General features: G+C 63.1%; 1 protein-coding gene across 1 annotated transcript in view; it reads right to left on the reverse strand.

Moving 5' to 3' along the window:
* Positions 1–18,334, reverse strand: part of LOC121497825 (collagen alpha-1(III) chain-like) — a 45,285-nt gene extending 26,951 nt beyond the window's left edge. The window contains exons 1-6 of the mRNA XM_041767531.1: positions 18,217–18,334; positions 17,511–17,674; positions 17,125–17,214; positions 16,708–16,813; positions 15,948–16,078; positions 9,513–10,047 (exon numbers count right to left, since the gene is read on the reverse strand). Coding sequence (XP_041623465.1) covers positions 9,513–10,047; positions 15,948–16,078; positions 16,708–16,813; positions 17,125–17,214; positions 17,511–17,674; positions 18,217–18,334 — 1,144 coding nt within the window. The remainder of the gene's footprint in view (positions 1–9,512; positions 10,048–15,947; positions 16,079–16,707; positions 16,814–17,124; positions 17,215–17,510; positions 17,675–18,216) is intronic.
* Positions 18,335–24,203: the final 5,869 nt, after the last annotated feature.

Consider the following 24,203-nt stretch of genomic DNA (forward strand, 5'->3'; position numbering starts at 1 on the left):
CCACCGTCACCATCACCATCATCACCATCACCACCATCACCATCACTACCACCACCACCCTCACCACCATCACTACCGCCATCACCACCACCATCACCATGACCACCATCATCACCATCATCACTATCACCATCATTACCACCACCATCACCACCATCACCATCATCACCACCACCACCATCACCACCATCACCATCACCACCATCACCACTGCCATCACTATCATCACCACCATCACCATCATCACCATCATCACCACCATCACCATCACCACCATCATCACCACCACCGTCACCACCATCACCATCATCACCACCATCACCACCATCACCACCACCATCACTATCACCATCATTACCACCATCACCACCACCATCACCATTGTCACGATCATCATCACCACTGTCACCACCATCACCACCACCATCACCACCATACCCCATCATCACCATCATCACCACCACCATCACTATCACCTCATTACACCATCACCACCATCACCATCACCATACCACCATCCTATCACCATACCATCACCACCACACCATCATCACATTACCTCACCCATCATCCCACATCACCATCACCACCATCATCCCACCACTCACATCACCACCATCACCATACCCCATCACCCCCACATCATCACCACCATTACCACCATCACTATCACCATCTACCACCATCACCACCATCACCATCATCCCTTACCACCATCACCATCCACCACATCCCATCACCACATCACACCACCACCGTCATCACTCACCATCACCACCCACCATCACTCCCTCACCACCATCACACCCATCCACACCACACCATGACCACCATCATCCAAATCACCACATTACACCACCATCCACTCCCCATCACCCATCACCCCTCATCACCACCATCACCACCCATCACACATCCATCATCACCATATCACCACCATCACCCACACCATCATCCCCACCACCACATCACCATATCACACACACCACATACACCACACCTATCACCCATTACCACCATACCACACCACACATTGTCACGATCATCATCACCACTGTCACCACCATCCCCCACCACACCACCATGACCACCATCTCACCACACACCACCACCATCACACACCTCATTCACCATCACCACCACCATCACCACACACCATCACCTGCCATCACCACCATCATCACCATCATCCACATATCACCATCATCACCACACCACACTCACCACCATCACCATCATCCACCACCACACCAACCATCACCACACCATCACCATCACCACCATCCACCACATCCATCACTATCATCACCACCATCACCATCATCACCATCATACACCACCATCACATCACCACCATCATCACCACCACGTCACCACCATCACCATCATCACCACCATCACCATCCACCATCACCACCACCATCACTACACCATCATTACCACCATCACCACCACCATCACCATTGTCACGATCATCATCACCACTGTCACCACCATCACCACCACCATCACCACCATGACCACCATCATCACCATCATCACCACCACCATCACTATCACCATCATTACCACCATCACCACCACCATCACCATCATCACCATTACCGCCATCACCACCATCATCACCATCATCACCACAATCACCATCACCACCATCACCACCACTGTCACCACCATCACCATCATCACCACCATCACCATCATCGCCATCACCACCATCACCATCACTACCACCACCACCATCACCACCATCACCACCACCATCACTATCACCATCATCACCACCACCATCACTATCACCATCATTACCACCATCACTATTGTCACCACCATCATCATCACCACTGTCACCACCATCACCATCATCACCACCATCACCATCATCACCATCACCACCATCACTATCACTACCACCACCACTATCACCACCATCACCATCACCATCATCACCATCACCACCACCATCACTATCACCATCATCACCACCACCGTCACCATCATCACTATCATCATCACCGCATCACTACCATCACCATCTTTGCCATCATCTTTTTTTTTTTTTTTTAAGGAGAGGATAGGGGGAGAGGGGGAAAGAAAGAATCTTTAGCAGACTCAACGCTAAACACAGAGCCCCACATGGGGCTCAATGTCACGACCCTGAGATGATGACCTAAGGTGAAATCAAGAATTGGATGCTCAACTGACTGAGCCACACAGTGACCCCAGCATCACCATCACCACCACCACCATCACCACCAGCATCATCATTGTCAGGTTTAATCCGATTGATAGTGAAATGGAATGGCCAGGCAGAAGTTGGTCGAAACGGGCTTTTCATGGGACGCACTCTCGGGCGAGGTTCCGTGGCCCGCAGGGGAGGCAGAGAGCAGGGAAGTCACGGGCCAGGGAAGTCGCGCCCAGGCAAACGGCAGGGGGGTCTATAAAGAGTTTTAGGTGGGCAGATGGGGGCAGGGCGGCATTCCTATTAGGGCGAGGGTCACGGGTCTTGTAAGCTAAGTTAGGGTAAGGCAGCAAGGCGGCATTATTGGGAGGTTGCTGGCCTGGGGTCGGCCGTTTTGAGGTCCCCAGTCTCGCCAGCCCAACAATCATCACCGTCTTTGCTATCATCACCATCATCACCACCGTTGTCACCATACACTCAATTCACAGGGAGAAACCGGAACTGAGCAACCAGTACACACACGGACACAGAACAGAGGAGGGATTCAAACCCAGGTAGGTCCTCCGACTTCAGTGCTCCACCGTCACCATGAAGTCACATTTCTCCCTGTCGCCCCCTGTAAAGCCCAGTGGGTTAGATTTAATGACCTCCAGGACATTGCTACTCACTACGGTCCCTGAACCATCGCCAGAGAGCCTCGGCAGCACCTGGAGCTGGTTAGACTCGCTGACTCTCAGGCCCTACCTTGGTTCTACTGCATCAGAGTCTGGGTTTTATTTTATTTTATTTTTTAAATTAAATTTTTTTTTTTTTTTTTTTTTTTTTAGAGTCTGGGTTTTAAAAAGACTGTCAGGGGCTTCGTAGGCACACTGGAGACTCAGAAGCCCCTCAAGACCATCGGCTCACATCCTGTGAACCCTGACCTCGGCATGGAGTGAGAGTGTGACTCCTACATGCTCCTTCCTCACCGTTCCACTGAAGCGAGGCTGGGAGGAGAAATTTCTTTCATTCTCAGAAACGTCTTCTTGTTCGACAGATAAGGTCAAATGCTTGTCAGACTACCTGACCCTGAGGATCCCCAGGAGCCACGGGGAGAGTTTAAGGCAGGGGCTGAGCAGAATCCTGCACCTGCCAGGTAGGGAGCAGCCGTTGGGTGGGTGGGCCCCCGCCTAGGGAGAGATCCCTGTCTGTGTAGCTCACCCCAGGGCCTTTGTACTGCCTTTCCCTTGCCTGGAATGCTCCGCCCCCTTTCTCACTGCCGGTTCCTCCCTGTCACTCACATCTCTGCTCACAGGCCACCACCCCAGGAAGCCTTCTGGACTCTGCATCTAGTGTAGGCCCCCACCCCCCGCCCCAGGCACAACTTCACCCGCTGGCTTCTCAGCGCTCATCACTACTTAAAGTGGTTTTCTACCATCTTTCGTTGTCTGTGCTCCTCCCCCGAGGGTGGCTCCACGAGGGCACGGCCCACCTGTTCCTGGCTTATCGCTGTCTCTCCAGAACCGAGAACCCCGCCCGGTGCCCGCAGGCACTCGATGAGCATCCATCGAATGAACGCATTGGCCTGAATGAAGCCCTGGCAGAAATGCCCACCCGGGGCTCGTGTGCTTCAAAATCTAAGTCACTTGGAAAAATAAATGGATGCGGAGCTGCAGGGGTGACTTTGACACACCGAGGCGGGGGGTGGGGTTGGGTGGACACAGCAGAAGGCAAGGGCGAGGCGTCACAGGAGCCTTCAGCCGAGGGCTCGCCAACAGAAGTGGGGAGGGGTGGGCGCCACGGGTGGTTCCCTGGAACCTTCTGGAGGGAACAAGAGGAGCGAGAGGTGCACGTCGCCCACCTCCGTCTGCGCCCTCCACCCCGGGCGCCGCAGAGCAGGCCCTACAAGTTCCCCTTTAGCACAGAAAGACAGAGACAGGTGACGGAGTCTCCTCCGTCTCTCCCGTCTCTCCCGGACGCCAGGAAGATCGCCCCGGCCCCCCCGGATGGATTTTTAGGGAAATCCTGAAAGCACTTGTGGGACGGTTAGAGCCCGCATGTGTCCTGGGAGGAAAGCTGCCCCACGGGCCGGCCAACCCACCAGGCCTTGGGAGCGGCATTTATGTATTAAAAGGCCACTTTTCGGGGAGAAACGCTGCAGATACATTAAGCTGTCGCCTGTTCTTTGGAGAGCCATTATTAATGGAAAACAATAGATTAATAGTTTTAAAACGCTTGTTCAATAAGTAATTTTTATGGCTCTGGATAGAGCCCATTAAACATTTCTGTGTGTTATTATAAAGAAGTTTTAAGCGTAAAATCATAAAGTCAATAATCAGAGAATTAGTCACAGCGGCCAGCCACAGGCCATTAGTTTCAGGCGCTGTCAGAGACACCTGTGGCTGTCGCTGCCGAGTTTCCTTTCCGCGGCGGAGGCGGCAGGTGGGGAGGCCCGCGAGGGTGCCTGCTGCCTTCGTAGCCTTGAGGGGACAGCGAGCAGGTGTGAGCAGCGGGATGCCAGGCAAATATTTACAAAGTGCAAACGTGAATGCAAAACTAAAGCGATCCAGGTCAATTTGCACATCCAGGCGCAGACACTTTATCTCCCCAGTGATCTCCCACCTTCCAGAGCCTCTTGCTCCCTCCATCTCTTGCTGAAGATCGAGGCGGAAGCCGCCGCCTTCAGAAGCAAAGCCTGTGGCGGAGGATCCCGCGCGAGGCTTCCACCAAATGCACCACGGAGTCAAGGACCGGGAAGCGAAACCGCGAGCTCATTTTAAAAATGACTTTAAAAAGATAATAATAAAAAAAAAATAAAAAAGACTCTAAAACAAAATCGTGACAAAAGCGATTCAATTCCTTACAGAAACTAGAGAAAATGCGAAGACAGTAATCAGCGCTCCCCGGGCCTTCCCTCATACGCGACGGTGCGTTCGACAAACGCGCGTGGAGAGCGGCGGAGGCGGGCTGGCTCCTGGGCCTGGGGAGGCGGTGAGGAGGGAGAGCAGCCCTCCGGGCCGGGGCCTCTCGTGGGTGCGAGGGGACAGGCAACAGCCACGGCAAGTCGGCTGGAGAGCAGGCAGAGGGTCACACGGGCCACCGGGGCTGGGGCCACGTCCGGAGGACGAAGGCAGGGAGAGGCCGGGCCTGGCGTCGGGGGCAGAGGCCGGCGGGCCGGAGGAGGCGGGACGGGTCCGTGCGGAGCGTGTGCCCGTCAGCCTCGTCCTGCTCCTGCCGTTGTGCCCGACTCCAGACAAGGGCGTCGGGGCTTGTCCGTGGCCTCGGGCGCTTGTGACCTGGCGGGGACGTGGTCTCTGCGGCCGCCCGCCCCGTCTGCCCGTCTGCCCTCCGTCCCCGACCACCCGAGTTCTCTTCCTACCGAATGCGGCTGCTTCCTGGGTCCCGGCGCCGACAGCGACTGTTGGCTGAGCCCAGTGCCCGCGGGCTTCTTGCAGGAGGAGGAGGGTCTGGGCGACCCCAGGCTCGGCGTGTGGCTGGGACGCGTCCCCCCGGGACACAGAGCGAGCGAAGTATGGGTGCGGGCGTCAGGGAGGCGGGCGTCGCCGGAACCGCACGGAGAGAAACGGAGGAGACGCTGCTGGGGCCTGCCCGCGGGGAGTGTGGGCAGCGCGGGGCCGCCTCCTCCAGGCCGGCCGCCCGGGGTTGGTCACTCTGCGTGGTGACCCCATTGGGACCCTGCACCTGCTGCCCTGACCCAAGGTACCTGCCTACTGCTCAGGGCTGGGCCGAGGGGGCACAGGTGTGCACACAGTAGGTGCTGCATAAGTGCTCCGCCGAGGAGGCTGACCCGGTGCCCAGGGCTGCTAGCCCCGGGGCCTCAGTGTCCCTGCTGTGCTCCCGGGACCACGGGACTCGGTGCAGTGGCCGCAGCTGTGTCCTCGCGGTGGGGACTCCCGCTGCGCCCATCCCGGCCGGACCCCAGCCCCTCACATTTCCTCTTCTTCGCCGTTTCCTCTCTCCTTCCTCTCTTGCCCTCCCCCAGGGGCCGTGGTCCTGGGGGAGCCGGGGGGCCCCGGAGCCAGCCTACTCCTCCTCTGTCTTTGGCCGCCTCCTCCTGCTGCCCCCGCCCCGTCACCAGGGGCTCCGAGGGCCCCGAGGGGCACGGGGGGTGTCGGGGGACACACATCCCAGACCAGCCTTCTCTCCAGAGGCTGCGGCTCCTGAGCCTGGAGACCCGGCCGGGCAGAGAGGTGGCCGCGGGGTGCTGCTCGCCCGCCCGCAGACATTCGTGGGCGCTGGCCGGGTGCCTGGCCCCCCCGGGGGAGTTGGAAGGCGACGGGCAGGAGTAGGGTGGTGGTTAAGGGTCCTGGGCCAGCTGGTGCAGGGGACGGTGGGTGCGTTGGGCTTCCCGCTGAGGCTGCCGCATGGTGCCCTCGCGTTCTCCTTTCTAGAAGGGAAAACGGAGCACTGGGCGCTCCTGGGGACCCGGGAAGGCCGAGGAGTCGTGTGCAGACTTCCAGCCCCTGAAGAGCTTCGGGACGATGGGTGTAGCGGCTCCTCCCCCGGCGAGCTGCTCCTCGGCCTCACGGAGCCTCGCAGCCAGGCTGCCCTGGGCCCCTGGGGGCCTCCGCGAGCCACATGGGGCCTGGCGGGGGGGGGGGGGTGCCTGTGTGTGCGAAGGCTCCCGAGGCGAACCCGCCCCGCCGAGCGCGCCAGGCTGAGGACGCGGAGAACTTCACTCCTGCCTTTACGCAGCCAACACTTGCAGGCGCCCGTTCTACGCCGGGCACCGCGCTATGGCCTTGCAGACGTGAACCCGGTCAGCTTCGCAGCGATCCCAGGCCGGGCGCCGGGTCCGCGTCCCCTTCCTCCAGGTGGGGCAACCACGCAGAGCGCGAGGAGGCCAGCACGGAGCCGGGCCCAGCCAGGCCGGGCAGCGGGGGCCGCGGTCTGCACGGCCTCCCGACCCGGCCCCCCGACCGCTCCCCTCGGAGGGCAGCCTCCGTCCACCCCGGCCCGGTCCGTCGGGCCAGACTTTCCAACTCTGCACGAGCAACTGGGAATCTGCAGTTGTGAGATCTTCTAATTTTTAAAAGTTGACTTTGATTTTGTAAACAGGTGATTCAAAAAAAATACGCCGGATTTGGCCTTTCAGGGACCTCCTGCCCCAGATGGGAGGAGAGGGGCCTGGGGAACGGAAGCTTGAGGGAGGGGAGGAGAGAAGGAGAGGACAAAGGGAGGCGCTGGGAGAGAGAGGGCCCCCTGTGACCATCGCCGGTCATTCAAACGAGCACTTATGTAGCACCTACTGTATGCCAGGCACTGTGCTGGTGCCTGGGGAACAGATCTTTTTTTTTTTTTTTTTTTTAAGATTTTATTTATTTATTCTTGAGAGACACAGAGAGAGGCAGAGACACAGGCAGAGGGAGAGGGAGGCTCCCTGCGGGGACCCCGACGCGGGACTCGATCCCAGGACCCCGGGGTCACGCCCTGAGCCAAGGGCAGGCACCAAACCACTGAGCCACGCAGGGATCCCCCAGGGGAACAGATCTGAATGCGTTGTGCAGCGTCGCCCCAAGGAGACCTTACAACTGCGCTCCCATCCGGGCGGGGGCGGGAGGAGCCCCATTTCTGGGAAGCTCCCTGGGACGGGAGAGCTGAGCTCCTCCTGCTTGGACCCTGGAGCACTTTCCTCCACTCCCCGAGAGCAGCGGGGCGGTGGGGGTCAGGGCTTCCCCTGCCCACGTCCCTGATGCGGGTCCTCCTGGGAGTCGCGGGCTCTACCCGGGACCCCACATCCCGGGTGGTCTCCGCAGCCCCTGCGCTGGGCCTGTAATTCTGGGAGCTGCCGCCAGGGGGACGGCGTGGCCAGCGCGGGCGACGCGACACGGGAGTGACCGAGGAGAGCAGGGCCCGCCCGCCCAGGCCCGCCCGTCCCCAGCGACCTGCCTCTGAAGCCCGGAGGCCCAGCATCCTTCGCCGGCGGTGGGAGCCCGCGCGGTGGCACCTCGTCCCGGGACGTGGCCGCGGCCGCAGGAGCCGGGCTGCCCGCGGCCCCAGCCCCTCCCGCCTCCCTCTGCCCCACCTGAGAGCCTCATCGAATTGGCTGATTCATTCCCGGTGACTCCTGCAGCCGCTGCTTCCGGGCCTGCCCCTTGAACTTGCATTAAGTTTTAATTAAAGCCGTTTCCCCGGCCTTGCCCTTGGCTAAATGCAGCTGCGGGCACAGGGCACATAGATATTTAATACTCCGCCTCCCCCGCGAAGGCACAGGGTGCCCAAGGGTGTACCCGGGCCGTGCCCGCCGGCAGCGACTGCGCTCCAGCCCAAGCGTGCCCACGGGCCCCGAGCGGGAGGCCGGCAATAACTATTCATTGCCCTGGGTTAAGTGTGCCCAGGGGCACCCGTAAAGCGGCGCGGCCATTAGCATGGCTCGGTGCAGGCTGCCCGAGGTCCCGCGGAACGTCCTCGGCCCTAAATAGAGCCGCTGCGAGGGGCTTAAAGGGCGCGGACCCATCACCGCCTCCCTTCCCTGTTGCTCCGAATCTTCCCCTCCAGAGGCCCAGCTCCCGGGGTGCAGCCGAGGGGCGGGTGCGGGGACGGCGGATCCTGTCCATCCTCTGGGCGCCCCTCAGGCGTGCTCCCCGCTCCAGCCTCCCTGTGCATGGAGGCGGCCCCCACGTCAGGGGGACCGAGGGGCTCGCGGGGTGGCCTGAGCCTGTCCCAGGGCTGGGGGCTCCTCCCGCCTGCTTGGCCGCCCGGAGGGCTGGGGTCTCCCTGGGGGGGTCCCTGCCTTGCTCCAGGGCAGGGGCTGGTCTGGGTCTCCCAGGGTCCAGCTCGCTCCCTGCGCAGCAGGTGCCGGGGGGGGGAGGGCTGGAGAGGGAGGAGAGGAGAGGAGGGGGGAGCGGGGGGGGTGAGGCTGCGGCGGCCACAAGAGCTCCGAGCCTTCGCACTGCCAGCCTCGTGGCACCTGGTGAGGACGCGCGGCCACCAGCCGCCGGCTCTGCCGGGTGGGTCCGCCCAGCCACAGCGCCCCCGTGCACGCGCCCACGCCGCTCTCCCCACCCTGCCCGCCGGGTCTGAGGACCAGGGAGACGGCGAGGGACAGGAACAAGCCCGGGGCCCCGGACACGACCCAACGGGAGGCACGTCTGGGCCCCGCACAGCCGCTCCGGCCGCCAGCTGTGCCCGGGACCCCGCGGCCCCCTCGGCCGGCCCCGGGGCGGCAGCTGAGGCAACGGCATTTCCCCGGGTCTGTTGACACTCGAGTCCCAGAACATAAATGATTTTCTTGTCTTAATGAGCAAACAAGCCAGCCGGCACCGCTCGCCGGCCTCCTGCTGGGTAATTGCCCGCTCGCGTGCGCAGCCAGGAGTGTTTACTCGCTCACCTTTGCCCACCGCTTGCCAGGAGGCCGCTGCTTCTCTTTTGTTCTGGGTCTCCCCGACGCTGCTCCCGGAGGCGCCCGAGGCCGCGTGGCTGGGGCCGGAGCGACTTTCTGGAAGGCTCTGCGAGGCCCGGGCGCAGGGACGCCCGTCCGTCTGCAGAGGGGCTGGTGCCGGTGCCAACTCTTCGGGGCTCGCGCCTTGGCCAGAACCGGAAGCGTCCCGGGTGCCGTCGGGGCAGAGGCCTGGGGCCTGCGGGAGGACACCCGGGAGGGCTCTGCCTCGGCCGGTCCCCGTCCCGCTAGGCTTCCCTGGGTCTCCAGGTACCAGGCCAGCCGCCTCCACTCCGGCGGTTTGCCCAGCGCTCCCTGCGGCCGGGGCCCCTCCCGTGCTATGGGCACCAGCCGGCTCCCTGTCCTCGGGCGCCCCTGGGCTCCTGCTGCCCCCCAGGACAGGGTCTGCCCCCCCCTTATTCCAGGTCCCCGCCGCCAGCGCCCACTGGTGCCCGAGGACAGGCCAGCTGTGGCCGACCCCGCACGCCTCTCACCTGCGGCCACACGGGGAGCCTGCTGCGTGCCCAGCGAGGCGGCTGCTCCCCTCAGGTACGGGGCCCCCGAGCGTCACTTTGCCTGCCTCCGGTCCTGCCTCTGGTCCTGCCCATCCCCTCCTGGGCCTGTCACCTTCCCGAGGGCCCCGACGGCTGCTGGCTCCCGGACACCCCAGCAACCCTGTCCCCTCGGCCCGACTGTTGACGAGTGTCCTGCTTCAGCCCCACAGCTGCTGTCCCTTCAAGGGACCCGGTGGCTTCTCTGAAAGATGCCAGCCCGGGGGGGTCACACGTGGGGCTGAAGGGCTGGGGATCCGGTGGCCTGGCACCCGAGGAGCTGCTGTCGGGCAGCTACGGGGCCCCAAAGAGCAGCTTGCTGCCCCTCCGGTGCGAATTCAAATGTCCACCTGGGACACCGGGCAGATTTAGGCAGGCGGCTTCGAAAATTGGGCCCCATTAGCGCAACGCGCTCCGAGTGGCAGATGAGGGGCTCCTGCAATCACGCACTCAGCCCGTCCTGATGGTGGTGGCAGGAGCATAATTACCGTCTCCTTAAATAGCCCAAAGTTGCCGTGTAAGAGAAGACGGCTCACATGACATTTGCTCGGAGCTCAACTCCTGCTAAAAATATCCAGGCTAAATAATATTTCCTGGATGCCTCGGAGCAGCAGGCCCTGACCCGGGCTCCGTGATACCAGGGGCTTGGTCCAGGGGCCGCTGTGGAGGGGGTTTGCTTCTGGAAGCGGCGGTTCGGGGTCTCGGGGGCAGGGGGGGTCACTCTGGGCATCCTGAACTGCTTGGGACAGAGACGGTTGCGGGCCTGGAGGGTGCACGGCTGGGTGTGGCGTGGAGACGGCCAGCCCCGCGGTCCTGACTCTCCTGGGAGGTCCTGCGAGGGCTCCAGGGGGTCTGAGGACGAAGGTGGGAGGGCGTCTGCAGCCTCCAGCAGGCGCCTCGGGCCCCACGACCCCCCTGGAGAGACCTGGTCTGTCCCATGTCCCGTGGTCAGCCCGGGGTCCGGGGGCGGGCCTGGTGTCCTACCTCCTGGGGACGTTCCTGCAGCTTCCGGGGCGGCCCTGCTCCGGGCATCTGCCTCCTTCCGGCCCCCACGGACGGCAGGGGCCCTGCAGGTTTGGGGGTGGCCTGTGTCTCCTGCCCATCAAGTAACATCACGTCCCCACCAGGAGTGTGTGACCCTGTGAGCCCCTGCTGAGGCCTCCGCACCACCTCTTGACTACGTACCTGCAGCCGGCTCCTTTTCCTTCCTTCCTTCCTTCCTTCCTTCCTTCCTTCCTTCCTTCCTTCCTTCCTTCCTCCTTCCTTCCTTCCTTCCTTCCTCCTTCCTTCCTTCCTTCCTTCCTTCCTTCCTTCCTTCCTTCCTTCCTTCCTTCCTTCCTTCCTTCCTTCCTTCCTTCCTTCCTTCCTTCCTTCCTTCCTCCTTCCTTCCTTCCTTCCTCCTTCCTTCCTTCCTCCTTCCTTCCTCCTTCCTTCCTCCTTCCTTCCTTCCTTCCTTCCTTCCTCCTTCCTTCCTTCCTTCCTTCCTTCCTTCCTTCCTTCCTCCTTCCTTCCTTCCTTCCTTCCTTCCTTCCTTCCTTCCTCCTCCTTCTCCTTCCTTCCTTCCTTCCTCCTCCTTCCTTCCTTCCTTCCTTCCTTCCTCCTTCCTTCCTTCCTTCCTTCCTTCCTTCCTTCCTTCCTTCCTTCCTCCTTCCTTCCTTCCTTCTCCTTCCTTCCTTCCTTCCTTCCTTCCTTCCTTCCTTCCTTCCTCCTTCCTTCCTTCCTTCCTTCCTTCCTTCCTTCCTTCCTTCCTCCTTCCTTCCTTCCTTCCTTCCTTCCTTCCTTCCTTCCTTCCTTCCTCCTTCCTTCCTTCCTCCTCCTTCCTTCCTTCCTTCCTTCCTTCCCTCCTTCCTTCCTCCTTCCTTCCTCCTTCCTTCCTTCCTTCCTTCCTTCCTTCCTTCCTTCCTTCCTTCCTTCCTTCCTTCCTTCCTTCCTTCCTTCCTTCCTTCCTTCCTTCCTTCCTTCCTTCCTTCCTCCTTCCTTCCTCCTTCCTTCCTTCCTTCTTCCTTCCTTCCTTCCTTCCTTCCTTCCTTCCTTCCTTCCTTCCTTCCTTCCTTCCTTCTTTCTTTCTTTCTTTCTTTCTTTCTTTCTTTCTTTCTTTCTTTCTTTCTTTCTTTCTTTCTTTCTTTCTTTCTTTCTTTCCTTCTTTCTTTTTAAAAACAGGCTCCACACCCAGCACGGAGCCCAGTGCGGGACTTGAACCCACGACCTTGAGATCAAGCCCTGAGCCGAGATCAAGGGTCGGACGCCCAGCCGACTGGGCCACCCAGATGCCCCAAAGTGTGCATTTCCCCGCGTCGCGTGTCCCTCCCCATTCCAGGGCCATCCCAGCCGGACCCAGAGGTCTCGTGTCACATCCCAAAGCGGCGACCTGGTCTGGCCACACGGAGGCTTGTGCTCGGAGGAGCCCAGGATCCCACGCCGTCCCGACGAGCCGCAGCAGGGACCTGGGGCGGTCGTCCACCCGGTGGCTGCGGTGCTCCAGGTCCCGCTCGGTGTCCTGATGGTGGCACTGGCTGTCCTGGCCTTTCCCGAAGCCCTTTCTTCCTTGGGCCCCTGACACCAGGTGGCGTGAGAGATGTGGGAGGCAGAGCTGTGGGGCCGGCGGAACGTGGGTCTTTGCCACTTGCTCCCCTGGGCTGGGCAGTCCTGGCAGGGTGCCCCCCCCGCCCGAGGATGGCCAAGGGGTCCCGGAGGCACCGCCATGCACAACGGTTTTTTGGTCCCGCAGCAATGCCGGGAGGCCCACGAAATGTCGGGAATGGGGGCTTCCTATCGGGTGACCCTGAGCCCGGCGTCTGCTGAGGGCGCTGCCCGTCCTCTGGACGCTGGAGGGCTTGCTCCGGGGGTGGGGGGTCACCATCAGGGCGCGCCCAGGTAATGTCCCACCAACCCCCTTGCCCGGGCCCTGTGCTCCTTTCTCCCTGTCGGGGCTGCACTGGCCTCACTCCTCCGTGGTGATGTGGCCACCGGCTCCGGGGTCAGGCTGCCCGGGGTGTGGGGAGGGGCACAGCAACCCCAGCTGGCTGCGGGGCCCCTGGAGTCGCTGAACCCTGTGGAGCCTCAGTGTTTTCATCTGCGAGATGGGAATCCGGGTCCCTTAGGGAGGCCCGGAGATCACGGGCTGGGAGCTTCGCGGCGTCCCCGACACGGCACGGGCCATTTCCATCCCCCCCGCCCCCCCCCCCACCCCGCTGTCTGGACGGGCTCCAGCTCCTCGGCCGCGCATGGGCGGGTCAGGCTCTTTGGCCACGGCGCCCGCCATGCGACTCATTTCTTCACCCGGGACGCGTGCTCCCGCAGACGAGGTGCGTGTCCTCTGTGCCGGGACGCGGCGCGCGTCTTGAAAGGGGTTTTCGGTGAAAGCACGGCTAGCAGACGACCCGGTGTTCGCAAAACCACCAGGAGCAAAACCCATTGAAATCCAGCGTAAGGAAATACACATAATTCACAAATGATGTCGATCACTTTCATCTCCGACTTCACAACTGTCCTCAATAGAAGACAGACGCGAAGGAGATTCAACGCAGATGTTAGCAGCGCAAGAATGCCCCGTTACCAGGATATGATGTCTCGGTGCTGCATAAAAATGTAATTATATTCAGAACTATATTTAAAGATTAAAAGGGGGACTGCCTACCACATCTAGCCCCGAATTCAGAATTAGAAACAAAGGGAAAAAGCAGGGTGGGGGATGAGCTCGCACGGTCGGCCGAGAATGGAAACGTTTCTTGAAAGTTTTTACACGTTTCGGCCGCCTTTATTTTAACGGTTTCCTGCAGCGTCGACAGGGATGTTGGAACCGGAGGGCAGGACCCGCGCCTCCGCCTCCGCCCGTGGGTGGGCGGGCGGGAGGGATCGAGGTCGCCAGCTCCCGTCCCTGCTCCCCGGGGGCGTCCGGCCTGGAAGGGGAGGGAAGAAATGTCCAGCGGGTTCTGAGGGAGGCCAGTCGGCCGCGGGGGACGGGCCCGGGCCAGGTGGCGGCCCTCGTCCCGCCCGGGCTCTGAAGCGAGCGTGGGTTCTCGAGAGGGACCTAGTAAATAAAATGCAAAAATAGCACAGCCGACAGTTGTCAGTACAGTTTGGGAAGACTCTCTGGCCTCTCCGGAAAGATTTACACGGGGAGAGAATGTTCCCTTCCTCGTTTTATTAATTTAATATCAGCAGCCAGAACGAATGTCTCCGCTCCCCGGCTCCCGGCACACCTTCCCGCACCGCCGCCTCTGTAGCTTCTAGCTCTTTCTTTCTTCCTTTTTTTTTTTTCTTCCTTTCTTTCCTTTTCTTTCTTAAATGTGGGACCCTTCACCAATCTGTGTGTCCTCCTCGCGCACAGGCCGCGCTCACCTTCCCTGTATTGCTTCTAGGTCTTTCCGTGCTTGTTCTGGTCATGGGCTCGCCCTCCCGTAGGGGAACTCTTTGAGGTCGACGGCTGTGTCTTGTTCAGCATTTTATGCTTCCTGGGACTTATCATCCTGGCTTCCCCTTGGTAAGCGCTTAATAGATGCTTGTCGGACTACATTTTCACCACGAATTTTTAAAAAACGTTTTAGACAAAGAACATTTCTCTGTGTAAATATATGACTAATGCTCTGGAATATTTAATGCGCCGGGATCGCCGAGGCGCTCTGTGGTTACAGAGTCTTTTTCATCCCTTCCCCTCTGCGCCCCCCCGCCCCCGGCTCCCCGCAAGGCGGTTAGAACCTATGGGAGAAATCCTGATTATTTAAGATCAGGGATGACAAGGACAGTGGAAGCAAGGGGCTGTCCAGCTCGGGGACGGGAAACCAGCAGGGTGGTTAAGCTACAGCTGGTTGACATTTTAAAGCAGAGGTTCTGACAAAAATGCCTCTAGGGGTCAGGCAGGGAGTGGAAATGAGTGAGGGGAAGGGAACCGCGGCCCAAGGGAGGTGCTGAAGGCCGGGCAGAGGACAGGGCCGGAGACGCCGCCCCTCTGGCTGCCACCAGGGCCCGCCAAATCTTCTGATTTTCCCGGAGAAGACGGTTACAAATTTCATCCATTTATCCAAGAACAATCTTTAAGGCCCGTTGCACGTTGGGGCATCTGGGAGGCTCAATGGGTTAAGCACCTGCCTTTGTCTCGGGTCGTGATCCCGGGGTCCTGGGATCGAGCCCCCGGAGGGGCTCCCTGCTTCCTCCTCTCCTGCTTCCCCTGCTCGTGCTCGCTCTCTCTCAAATTTTTTTAAATAGATTTTTAAGATTTTATTTAGTGATTCATAGAGAGACAGAGAGAGAGAGAGAGAGAGAGAGAGAGAGAGAGGCAGAGACACAGGCAGAGGGAGAAGCAGGCTCCATGCAGGGAGCCCGACGTGGGACTCGATCCTGGGACTCAAGGATCACACCCTGGGCTGGAGGCAGGCGCTAAACCACCGAGCCACCTGGGCTGCTCTCAAATAAATTAAATAACATAAAAAAGAGGGATCCCCGGCTGGCGGCCCCAAGCAGGCGGAAGAGCTGGGCCTGGCCGGTCCTTACAGAAAACTTGAAATTCTGCGATGCAATTTCAAGCATAGGTTGCAGCACTGACGCGTTCTTCGGGAGGACTCCCGGCCCGGGCCCGTGAGGTTCGGCCAGCGGAGGCAGGTTCCTAACCCGGTGCTTGAGTTAGAGCTCCCAAAGCCTCTGCTTTCCCGCCTGTACGAGGGGGGACTGCGTGGCCCTTTCCCCAGGTGCTGGGAGGACCTTGTCTCTTTGGGAGGAGAGCTGACCTCCGCTTCTTTTCTGGAAAGTTCTGGAAAGGAGCTGAGGGCTGCTCTCTCCCCACCTCCCCGGGAGAGGAGAACCTTCCGGCGGGAATGCCGTCCGCCCCTCCCGGTCCCACCTGCCGCCCGCTGCCCGGGTGGCCGCTGGGAAGGGCTTTGTCGAGCTTCGCTCTCGAGCCTTGCGACGCCAGCCCCTCGTCACCCGGCCTCCTGCCGAGACTCCCCCGGAAGGGCCCGTCCCCGGGAGGTGCTGGGGGACCCAGCCAGGCAGGAGACCTTCTCCGTCACCTCAAGTATCCCAAAGGGCGCCCCACTCTGACCTCTGGCCAAGTATCCTCCTCAAATTCAGAACATTCCCCAGGACCCCGAGGCTGGCGAGAGGCCTAAGCCTCAGCCTTGAGGCAGGGCCGGAGCCGAGCGGGGCGCAGCGGGGGCAGCACCGTCCTCCGCAGCCGGGCTCGCCTCCTCTCACGTTGGAGGTTCTTTTTGTGTCCAGTGGCCCCTCGTGAAGACGGGGCTGGGCCGGTCCTGCAGGAGCCGAGCCTGGAAGGGCTACGTGGCCCCGGGCGCCCCCGGGGTGGAGGGGGGGCCGGGCTAGCCGGGAGGCCCGGCCTCTGACAAGGCCCTGGATGGGCAGCCTGGCTGAGGAGGCGCTGGCTCCTGCTGTCCCCCCGGGGAGCCCCAGGAAATGTCCTCCGCGGTGGGGGCCGCAGGGCCATCGGGCCAGAGGCTAAGGGGCACCCAGGCCCGTCATGCCCAGGACCAAGTGGGGACGCGGCAGGACCAGGACCCATCCTCCCGCGGGCAGTGGATGCCACAGTCACGGCCCCTGGGAGCCCTTGCGAGGGAGGTGTGGTGGCAGCAGCCAGGCCCCCCCACCCCCCTGTGCAGGGGGCAGGCCCTGGGCCCCGGAGGCTGGGGGTCGGCCCGGCAGGCAGCTGCCACAGCAGGCTTCTCCGATGGCTCTTCTGGAGAGTTCCCTGGCCTGCACGTCCACGAAGAGGGTTGCAGGGGCAGCCCCGGGCATGGAGCGGGCTGAGCAGGGGCTGTGCACACCTCTGGCGGACTCATAGCCCGTGGGTCCCCCAGTGGCCCCGCCTGGCCGGGCCCGAGGACCCTCTCTGCTAACCAGGGGCCGCCCCACAGGAGCCAGCGCCGCCCATGTTGGCCCCAGTCCTGAGTCATGGGTCCCTGAGCCTCAGGACGGTGGAGGGTCTTCCGGGGTCCCCGGCTGGGGTGCATCCCGGGCACAGAGGAGCAGGTAGGACAGCGTGTGTGCACGTCCCTGCCGCTCACCGTGGAGCGCGGGGGGGAGGGCTTGTGGGGCAGGGACCGGCCGGCCAGGCCCGACCGGCCCTCCCCTCTCTTCGGCTCTGCCTCAGTTTCCTGTTGGGGGGTGAGTGAGGAAACCTAAAGCCTTGAGCGCGGGCCCGGCCCTTGGCCTGTGCTCAAGCTGGGAGCCCTCCTGGCAGCTGCCCTTCGAGAAATCAGAGCAGGGGTGGGGGGCCTGGGGGGGGCCGGGCGGGCGGGGGCTGCTGGCTCATCAGCCTCGGCTCTGACCACGAGGCCCCGCAGCAGCGTGAGATGCCCTCCCCCGGGCCTCGGAGGCCACGGCCCCTTGGTCCCTAAAGGACCTGTGAGAGCAGAATGGGGAGCGTCACTGCCGCGTCCTCGAGACTCACCGCCCCCCGGGTCCCACGGCAGCAGCGGGGACCCCTGGTGACCTCCGGGGCCCCCAGGGCCCCCAGACCCCCTGGCCCCGAAGCACAGCGCTGGCGGAGGGGGAGCAGCCCCCGGTCCTTCCCTGGAAGGGTGGCGCCCCCGCCCCCTCCGGGCGCGCCCGTCGCTGGAAGTGGGATTTGAAACGCGGCCAAGGAGAGGAGGCCGTGGGCAGCGCCCGGAACGCGAAACAAATAAATAAATAAATAATCAGGGTTGTCTTGGCTGATAAACGGCCTCCACCTCCAGGCCGACGTCCCCGCGGCCGCCCCCGCCCCCCGCCTTCCTCCTCCCCGGGCAGATCCATCCCAGGCAAAAGCTTAATAGCTCCATTTAAGGCTTTTCCTTTTCACCACGGAATTGAGCTGCTCCTGCCATTACGAGGTTTTCAGCTTCTCTCTGAAATCAAATTACTGACTCCATTTAATTTTTTAAAAGCTCGGATGATTTCCCTTCTTGAATCGGAGCCGTGACTCCAAGGCCACCCCCGCCCCCCCCCCCCCCACTGGCCTGCCAGGCGGTTCCCCTGCGGGCGGCCCTGCCCGGACCGAGGCCCCCACGCCCGGAGCAAGCCTGACGCCTACAGGGGAAGCCAGGGCCGGAGGCCCGGGGCTGGGGGGCCTGGCCTGGGGGAAGGAGGGGCACCCGCCTGCCCTGGGCTGGGGTCACCTCCCAGGAGCCCGGGCTTCGGGGCTGGGGGAGCCTCATAGGCGCACGGGGAAGGGGCGATGTTGCGGGTGCACCATTGCCTGGGTCTTCGGACCCCGCTCGCCCTCCCAGGGTGCATATCGCGGGGTGGGGTGGCGGGGGGGCGTCACTGGACTGACGTTCGCGGAGTGCGCTCTCTGTGCCAGACGCTGTTCCAGCTCTGGGAAGGGAAACGAGACTCGGACAGAGAAGGTTCTAGTGTCGGAGACGTAAACCCAGGCGTGCACGACTTCAGACGGGGGCCGAGGACGCCCGGACACGCAGGCTGGGTGGGGGAGCCGGAAAGGAGCAGGGTGGGGGGCCTCAGCACCCACCCAGGGAGGCAGCAAGGCCGGGCCCCAGAGGCCAGGAAGGCCACGGACGCTGCCCAAGGGGAGGGAGAAGGGGCGGGAGGAGCCAGCGCCCAGGAGCCCAGATTTTATTCTGGCTTTAAACAGTAGCTGGAGGGGGGCGGGGAGGCCCCTGATGAGAGGCCACCCCCTGCCCCCTCACCCGGAAGCACAGGTGACCCAAGGCCCCTCACGGAGGCTCGTGCTGTCCCCACCCTGCGTCCCGATGACCTGGTGCCGCGGGAGATGTTTGAGACGAGCCACCTGCTGGCCTGTTTCCCGGCCCCCGTCTCTGCAGAGCCACCAGCTTCGGGACCTTGAAGACCAGGGACACCCCCCTCCCCATCAAGAGAGCCCTATAAGCCGGGCTGACCCTTTACGAAGTCCTACGTGTTTAGCCGCCCCGAGCCCTTGGAGGCGACACAAAAGCAGGCAGCTATTGCGACGGGCAGCCGTCACCTGTCCCCACGGGCGGGCGGCGGGCGCTGGGCCCAGCTCAGCGGGCTGCGCAGCTGCAACCAACCACGCCCCGCCCCGCTCTCCCCTTGTCCTGCTCGGCGCCCGCTTGAAACCGGGACACTCGTGTTTAATCAGAAAGAGCTCAGGCCCCTGGGGGTTCTCCTGTTCTCCCTCAACACCACACGGCCCGGGGTCCGGCTTCCAGGGCTGGGTGGCACCGGGCTTGGGGACCCCCACCCGTCCCGTTGGGACCGTCCAGGTCTGGCAGTCATCTCTCCAGGCTGACGCGTCTGTGATCCGTGGGACCGTGGCCAGGAGTGGCTTCCCCTCCCGGTCAGACCCTGCAGGGCGGGATGGCAGACGGGCGAGGACCTGGGTGGTTAGACGTGCGTGACTCCCCAGCCTCCGTCGCCTCCATCCCCATCTTTTTCACCCCATTCGGGTCTCTGGTGCGTTTAGGATCCTTCCTCCCTTTTCCACGGAGCAGCCGTAGTCCAGTTTCCCTTTTAGGTTTGGGTTTTCCTCCCTGACCCACAAGCCAGCTTCCGGGCCTTGGAACATCCAGGCTCGTCGTCCTTTGCTCATCGAAGTTCTTAAATTCCCAGATTTTAGACGCTCCCGTGGCCGATTTCCACCACACGCTCTTCCAGCTTCAGCCGCGGCCTCCGCTGGGTACCCAGATGCACTTCAGCTGGAGTTGGGGTCATCATCCTAGCAACCCTCCAAGGTGCTGCATCGCCAGGGAGGCAGTGCGGGGGGAGGGCAGGTTCTGGGGGTCCCGCCCCAGCTGGGTGACCTGAGCAGGTCTGTTCACTTCCCTGGGCGTCCGTCTCAGCAACAGGCTGCCCCAGGGGCCGGAGTGGGTGGCCAGGCGACGTCCGGTCCGGCAGGCGCGTCCTGGGAACACGGCAAGTCAAGGGTCGCCCGGGTAGCTCTGTAGGAACCCGTTGCCCTGAGAGTCCATCCTCGGGGGGCCGCTCAGCTGAGCTCCCGGCCACCGCCGGACGTCTCCGCTGCTCACAGGGCTGGTCCCTGGCAGCGGGGCCACCAGGGCACAGGCCAGGCCAGGGGAGTGGGGAGGGGGGCGATGGGGTGGGCTGCGCGGACAGGTCCCCCACCCCTGTCTAGCTGGCCAGAGCCCCCCTTACTTTGCTCCAAAGGCGACCTCCCTCCAGCTCCTCATTCCTCCTCCCAGGCCCAGTTGGACGCGTCCCACGTCCCAGATCTCAAAGCCCCCAAAACAGTGCTTCTCAAGCTGGGGTCCCCAGACCAGCAGCATCCGCATCACCTAAAAAATCGTCAAAAAAAAAAAAAAAAAAGCAAATTCTTGGTCTCCATCCCAGACCTGTGATCCCAAAACCCAGGGGGTGGGGCCCGGTAATCAGGGCTGTAAGAAGCTGACCCCGGGAATCCCACGCGGGGGGAGCCGAGCACCGCTCACTGCTGGGAGGACCTGCGGCAGCGACCCTTCCCCGGCCCCCCACCCCTAGGCCCAGAGGTCCTGGGCCTTCGCAGCAACAGTGGTGCTGGGCGTCCCCACGGCTCCGGGCACTCGGGGCGCCGAGCTCCATCTCTCTGAGGCAGGCGGGCATTGCTCTTCCATTTTACAGGTGAGGAGACTGAGGCTCGGATGTCACCCGAGGTCACCCGGTGGCTCAAAGCCCGGCCTCCTCGCCCAGGGCAGGGGCTCCCTCCTGACACCGGGCCGGGGCTCCTCACACCCGGAGCGAGCACCAGGTCGGGGAGGGTCCCCCTGCAGCCCCGGCCCCGCCTCCAGGTGCAATCCCAGGAGGGAGCGTCCAGGAAACATAAATTTTGCCTGGTGCTGAGAGCTCTGGAAGGAGTCGCCGGCGGGAGACGGGACTTTATTTCTCAATGAAACAGCCTTTTTATGGTTGGAGTAAAAGTGCCAGCGGGAGCCCGATGCCGAGTAGCGAGTAGCGAGTAGCGAGCTGGGCCACCGGATAAGCTCCTCGGGCGGGGACGCGGCGACCCGGGTCTCCTGCCGGTGCGAGGGTCCGGGTGGGGCCCGGTGCGGTGGCCGTGACCCCGCGACCCCGACCCCCACCCCCACCCCCGCACCTGCTCGGCCGCGCCGCGGGGCTGCAGTGAGGCGAGCGGGCGGCAGGGGGCAGCAAACCCGCAGGTCCAGGGGCGGGGGCGGGGCGGGGAGGGGGGGAGGGGGAGGGGGAGGCTCGGGCTCTGCACCGCCTGTGACCCCGCCCTACCCCCTGCGACCCCCATTCTTCTCCCCTGCGACCCTCATCCTTCCCCCCTGCAACCCTCGTCCTTCCCCCCTGCAACCCCAACCTTTCCCCCCTGTGACCCCATCCTTCTCCCCTGGGACCCTCATCCTTCCCCCCTGCGACCCCCACCCTTCTCCCCTGCGACCCTCGTCCTTCCCCCCTGCAACCCCAGCCTTTCCACCCTGCAACCCCGTCCTTCTCCCCTGAGACCCTCATCCTTCTCCCCTGCGACACCCGCCCTTCCTCCTGCGACCCCCACCCTTCTCCCCTGCGACCCCTGCCCTTCCCTCATGCGACCTTCGTCCTTCCCTCCTGAGACCCCCGCCTTTCCCCCCTGTGACCCCGCCTTTCCCCCTTGCGACCCCATCCTTCCTTCCCCCCTATGACCCCATCCTTTTCCCCTGTGACCCCGACCCTTCTCCCCTGCTACCCCCACTCTTCTCCCCTGAGACCCTCATCCTTCCCCCCAGCTACCCCTGCCCTTCTCCCCTGCGACTCCCGCTGTTCCCTCCCTGCAGCCCCGTCCTTCCCCCCTGCAACCCTGCCTGTGCCCCCTGTGACCCCCGCCTGCCCGCAGGGCTGTGGCCTCCGCTGGATCCAGAGCTCCCCGGGGAGGGGTCCTGGGCCGGGGCCCCCTCTGTCCCCTTCCCTGCCCTCCGCCAGGGTCTCCGAACTTCTCCCAGTTGGACTTGGGGCCTGTTCACCCTAGAGCGCCCTTCCGAGCGGTGTCTCCGGCCCCAGGTGCGAGCTTCACTGGCTCTCGTGGGTGGGGGGTCGCAGCCTCCCTGGTCCCCGGGGGCAGGAGAAAACCCTGAAGGACAAAGAGAAAGCGAGGCAACCTCTTCCTCGGAGCGTGTGTGATTGGCAGGTTTACGGCCTCGGGAAGGTGCGTGGTATTCCGCACAATCAAGTCATTTTTAAAAATAATCTTCCTGCTTAAGTCGTACACGCTGCTAATTGCATTTTAATAAGTCTCTTAAAATCTTGCCATATTTTTTAATATCCTAATATTAGGTAAGTGATTGCGGGGGACACTGGAGGGCACAGGGAGTTTATATAATGGAGGGAGGCTGGTAACGGGGATGGGGGTGGCGGTGGCCGGCGAGGGGCCTGCGATGTGCGTGTCTGTGATGGGGCGAGCGTCCCCAGGAGTGCGGCGTGCGTGTGCGAGGGGGCTTGCCCTCTGGCCCAGCCCACCCTCTTCTTTTCCCAAGGACGCGGGTCCTGATCCCAGAGGGGACGCGGGACTTGGCCACGGGCCCTTCCCGGAGCAGCGGGGAGACCCACGGGGCGACTCGGGCCTCAGTCCAGTGAGAGCAGGGTGAGAAGCAGCCGTGCCATCCCGGTCACAGCACCCGGCGCACACGGCACACGCCGCTCGCTCTGCTGGCACGCGGCTCGGTGACCGGGGAGCGAGCAGGTGCCGGGTTCCCGGGGCCACGCCCTGCCTGTCCCCTGCTGAGCGCCGGGGACCTGGGACGTGTGACCCTGCGGCGGCTGTGGGTCGGCTGGGGGCTTGGGGGAGGCTGCTCACCGGGCGAGTGAGCGGGAGGCGGTGCTGGGGCCCACGGGGCCGGGAGGTGCGGGGTGGCGGGGGCCCGACAGACTCCGGACCCCTTGCAACCGGAGGGCAGGGCCCGAGGCCGAGGGCGGCACAGGCCCCACTTCATGGAGCCCCTGATGCAGAGCCTGGGAGGCCGCCTGGACGCTTGTCAGGCCGTGGGCCTCGAGAGTGCTGGACTCCTGGGGCCCGCAGCCCTGGCCTTCCTCGCTCTCCTCCCCCTCCTCCTCCTCTCCCTTCCTTCCCCTCCTCCCCTCCCTCCTCCTCCACTTTCTTCCTCCTCCCTTCCCTCCTCCCATGTCTTCTCCCTCCTCCCCTCCTCCTCCTCTTCCCCTTCCCCCTCCCCCCTCCTCCCCCTCCTCCTCTTCACCCTCCTCCTCTTCCTCACTACACGCCACTGGCCGGGTGGGAGGCACATGTGGAGCGAACTTCTGAACAGGAAGTCAGCATCCAGGTCGTCCCAAGTCCCCTTTCATGTGGCTTCTTTAATCCCCCGGGCTGGGTTTCAGAAGCGTTTTACAGTTTCAGTTTTACAAAGCTACGCTCCCTTTAATGTCCGCGTTCCCGGGGGGCGGGGGGCGGCCTCAGTCAAAACATGTGTGTTTTACATCAGCCAGCTGCGGCCGCGCAATGTGGCCTCCAGGCTCGGCTGCACCCGGGTGCGTGCGGGCCGCCGGCGAGCCTGGGCCCTGGCCGCTGTCCCTCTGTGCCCACCGCCCGCCTGCGTGTCGCCCTCTCGCCCTGTCCCCGGCCTTCATGGGCTTCATCACAGCCGGCGCGGCGCGGCGCGGCCCCCACCTCCTGGGCGTCCCCCTCTGGTCCACACCGGTCACCGCAGCCGCCTGAGTTGTCAGCTGCCTTGGTCACACGGGTCATGGCCCAAGCCAAGGACCGGGCACGGTGAGCCGCCGCCCCCACCTCGCCCCCCGCAGGGAGTCCCACGTCCTCCCAGCCCCGGGGGACACTGGAGGAAGGTCTGCACTGGGCGCCCCCAGGCCCCGCGGTCGGGGCGTCCCAGCAGGCGGCCGTCTGCCAGGCCAGAGCCCCTCCGGCTCCATGGCCGCCGTCCCGGGGTGGCCGCAGAGCTCCAGGCTTTGGGGGAGCCACCTGGGGCGCCCCGGGCTCCCCGGGAGGAGGGCTCAGGCCTTGGCCGCACGGCTGAACGGAAGACTTGGAAATCTGCCGGCCGGGTCGGGTGCCGGACGCCCTCCCTCCCAAGGCCGAGGCCGCCAGTGACCGTCCGCACTGTCGCCAGCACCTGCTTCCCCTTCTGGGACCGGGGACGACCTCCCCTGCGTGGAAACATGACGCGAGGTCGGACCCGCGCGGCGCCCCGCGCACCCAGCCACCCAG

This window comes from Vulpes lagopus, chromosome 8 (genome assembly GCF_018345385.1).
Source record: "Vulpes lagopus strain Blue_001 chromosome 8, ASM1834538v1, whole genome shotgun sequence".
Lineage (NCBI taxonomy): Eukaryota > Metazoa > Chordata > Mammalia > Carnivora > Canidae > Vulpes > Vulpes lagopus.